The sequence below is a fragment of the Zingiber officinale genome, chromosome 1A (assembly GCF_018446385.1).
Source record: "Zingiber officinale cultivar Zhangliang chromosome 1A, Zo_v1.1, whole genome shotgun sequence".
Classification (NCBI taxonomy): Eukaryota; Viridiplantae; Streptophyta; class Magnoliopsida; order Zingiberales; family Zingiberaceae; genus Zingiber; species Zingiber officinale.
In genome coordinates, this window is record NC_055987.1 from 37,842,857 (window position 1) to 37,845,614 (window position 2,758).

The 2,758-nt window shown below is 39.8% G+C and overlaps 1 protein-coding gene across 1 annotated transcript; it reads left to right on the forward strand.

Annotated features, from left to right (window-relative positions):
- The first annotated feature begins 463 nt into the window (after window positions 1-463).
- On the forward strand, window positions 464-2,549 carry LOC122002374. Its single transcript, XM_042557523.1, has 3 exons — window positions 464-875; window positions 1,158-1,451; window positions 2,177-2,549. Exons 1-3 carry the CDS (start codon window positions 636-638, stop codon window positions 2,294-2,296), a joined length of 654 nt encoding a protein of 217 aa, XP_042413457.1. The 5' UTR covers window positions 464-635; the 3' UTR covers window positions 2,297-2,549.
- Window positions 2,550-2,758: the final 209 nt, after the last annotated feature.

Here is a 2,758-nt window from a genome sequence, read left to right on the forward strand (position 1 = left end):
AGTCTTATTTAGATCAATTCTTGATTAAATTGATCAAACTTAGATACGTTGTTAAACATCAAAATCCTGAAGACTAACCGTTAAAAAAAAAAAAAAGTTTTAAAGCTAAACTTAATCTATGGCCAGTTAGAGGTTACTTTTAGAAACATACTCTCATCATAAACCACACAAGAGAATGCTCGAAATCCACAAGGCTATTGTTCAAGACATCCTTTGACTTTTTAGGTAAAAATTGACTAGCGTCTCTAGGTCATTGCTCAAGATCCCCCGATGTTTGGTTGACTACTGCCAAGTCGACTAAAGTATCAATGTAAATTAGTCGACCAAAGCACCGACGAACAAATTAAATTATTCTCTCAATCATATCGTGCCAAAAGTTAATCCAGAGTTCCAGACCGATCGAGTCATTCGATATGCAGACGCAACTGACCTCTGTGGTTTTGAAATCAACGAAAGCCAAATCTAAATACGAGCAGAGGGCTGACCGTTTGGGCTCACGTGAGAGGGAGTTCGTTTCAGGTTGAAGCAAAACCACCTGTGCTCTGACCGACCCTGTGCGGCAAACGCGGGTCCGATTCCCAATCTGGACTGAACGAGGAGGAAGGCCTGGAAGGGGAAGGAAAGCGACGCGAAAGATGAGATCTTGCTCTGCCGCGGCCAGCGCGAGATTCTGGGTGGTGGCGCTGGCCTTGATGGCGGCAGCGTCGTCGTCTCTTGCCACCGCGGATGGCGACGGCGGGGACGGAAGAGGAGAACGAGAAGCGGAAGCAAGGGAAAGGGGCAGGTCGCTGCTAGGGTTCAAGGAGACGAAGGGGAACGCTTCCTATCGGTGCTCTCCTTCCGGCCCTTGCCTTCCCTGCCAATACTCCCAGAAGGTAATAATTATAGCTCCGTCTCGCCCTTTCGCTGCTGCAATTTCTCCCGCTAATATTTGTGAAATGAAAGATTAATGATCTGAAAGTTCTAACTCGATCAAGATCTTCCTCATGAGGATATCCTATTCTGAATTAGAGAATCATTGTGGCATGAAAATTTCACTAGGATTTGTTTAGATCTCTATTTCTACTATATCTCAATACACGCAATTCGTTGTTTACTTCCTCCTCTCATTGTGATATTTGTTTTGCTCACACGAATTCCAATTCTTCTGGTTGAAGAATGATGAGAAATATCACTGCAGTGAAACTGGGTATCTCGTGCCTTACAAATGCACAGAAATAGCAAACGTGGAAAATGAAGATAATAAAAATAAAGTCCACAGAAGACTCGCCTCTATTCTAGAGAATTCCACCATTGTTGTAAAGGAGCAGTTGTTTGATGTCCACAATTACAAGTGGAGAAAGCTTTTGGATGCTTCCTCAAATCAGAACACACGGAATGTCAGCTACATCACATATAGGAGCTGTGTACCTGTTGTGGTCGAAGAGAAGTTGTCTTTTCTTGGATTTGAGGTAAAACATTTCACCATTTTTTTGGTACTCTTACAATGTTGCTTTTGTGGAGTTGGCCAATTATGTTATCTATTGCATCCTCGCAATTGGAATCTTAATTTCTTGTTTAAATTTATGACATGTTGATCTCCCAAACAAGGCAGTATTTGGTTTACAGAATAGGTTAGACATCATAAACAACATTTGACGACACCACATTGATTTTTTTTATGCATTTTGCTATTAGGTTATACTTCATAGTACCTTATGTACATTGCATTTTCCATTTATTGCATTAGTGCCAGTAGAGGCAGTGAACCAAATTTACCAACCAAAATGTAGATATTCAGAAAGTGCATTCAATTTTGGCTTTCAGATTGACCGCAATCTGTATAATTGTGAGAAGTTGCAACTTTGACTATATGAATCCTTTTCCTACTGTTGAACTTCAGTTTAGATACTAGTTGGGCAGCCTGATTAAGATGCAATATGGGCCCTGTCCCATAAGATACAACTTGCACAGAAGAGATCTTGATATAAACACTAAGTAAAGCATATCCTTGTTAGGACCAAAAGATTGTTTGCAACCATTGCAACCCAACAATCCTGTGTTGCAAAAAGATCTGAGATGGAGATACCATTTCATTTGTCCATGGTTTCAGTACAAACTTGCAATCTTTTAGCTGCAAAATGAGCCTTTTGACCTAATTTTTCATGTATTAACATGCAACTTACTTCCATTGCAGGTTATCATAGTGGGGTTGCTACTTATAAGTGGACCTATAGTGTACTTTCGGCAAAAACGCCTAGTAGCCATTCCAGGAGCTGGATTCGTGAGGGTTCCCATAAACGTCCCAAGGTTTTGATGAGTAGTAAATGGAAGGCAAAACAGCATGTCTGATGGGATTAGGCACATTTGTTAACTAGTTTATTGCCAAATGAATCTGCATAATGTTCTTGTAAGAACAGTTCATAGCAATAGCCATATAGCAGATTGAAAATTTGCAATTCTTTCTCTTCACATGCAATAATTTGATGCTCAATTATATGTTCATATCATTTTTCTTATGCAAATATTTTACAAGTATCTTGTCTCTGAGCTCAAGCCTATCCAGTGAATTCGAAAAATGTTGACAAAATATTGTAACAAGATGTTCTTTTGGGTTCTTTTGTCTGTGTTATGCTCTGAGGTGTTCGTACAGATACTGAAAAGAAAAGAATGGAAAATTGCATTACCCCAAGTTATGAGCATGTTCAATGATTTTATTGGCAGATAGAAAGATCCTCAGAGAAAATACCTCCTTTCTATGAGCCAGTTGGAGCCAAAA

Excerpts from the sequence above, each read along its gene's own strand:
- LOC122002374 (XM_042557523.1), top strand. The coding sequence starts at position 636 with ATGAGATCTTGCTCTGCCGCGGCCAGCGCGAGATTCTGGGTGGTGGCG. Across the intron at positions 876-1,157 it reads CCTGCCAATACTCCCAGAAG|AATGATGAGAAATATCACTG; the intron begins GTAATAATTATA and ends TTCTGGTTGAAG. Across the intron at positions 1,452-2,176 it reads TGTCTTTTCTTGGATTTGAG|GTTATCATAGTGGGGTTGCT; the intron begins GTAAAACATTTC and ends CTTCCATTGCAG.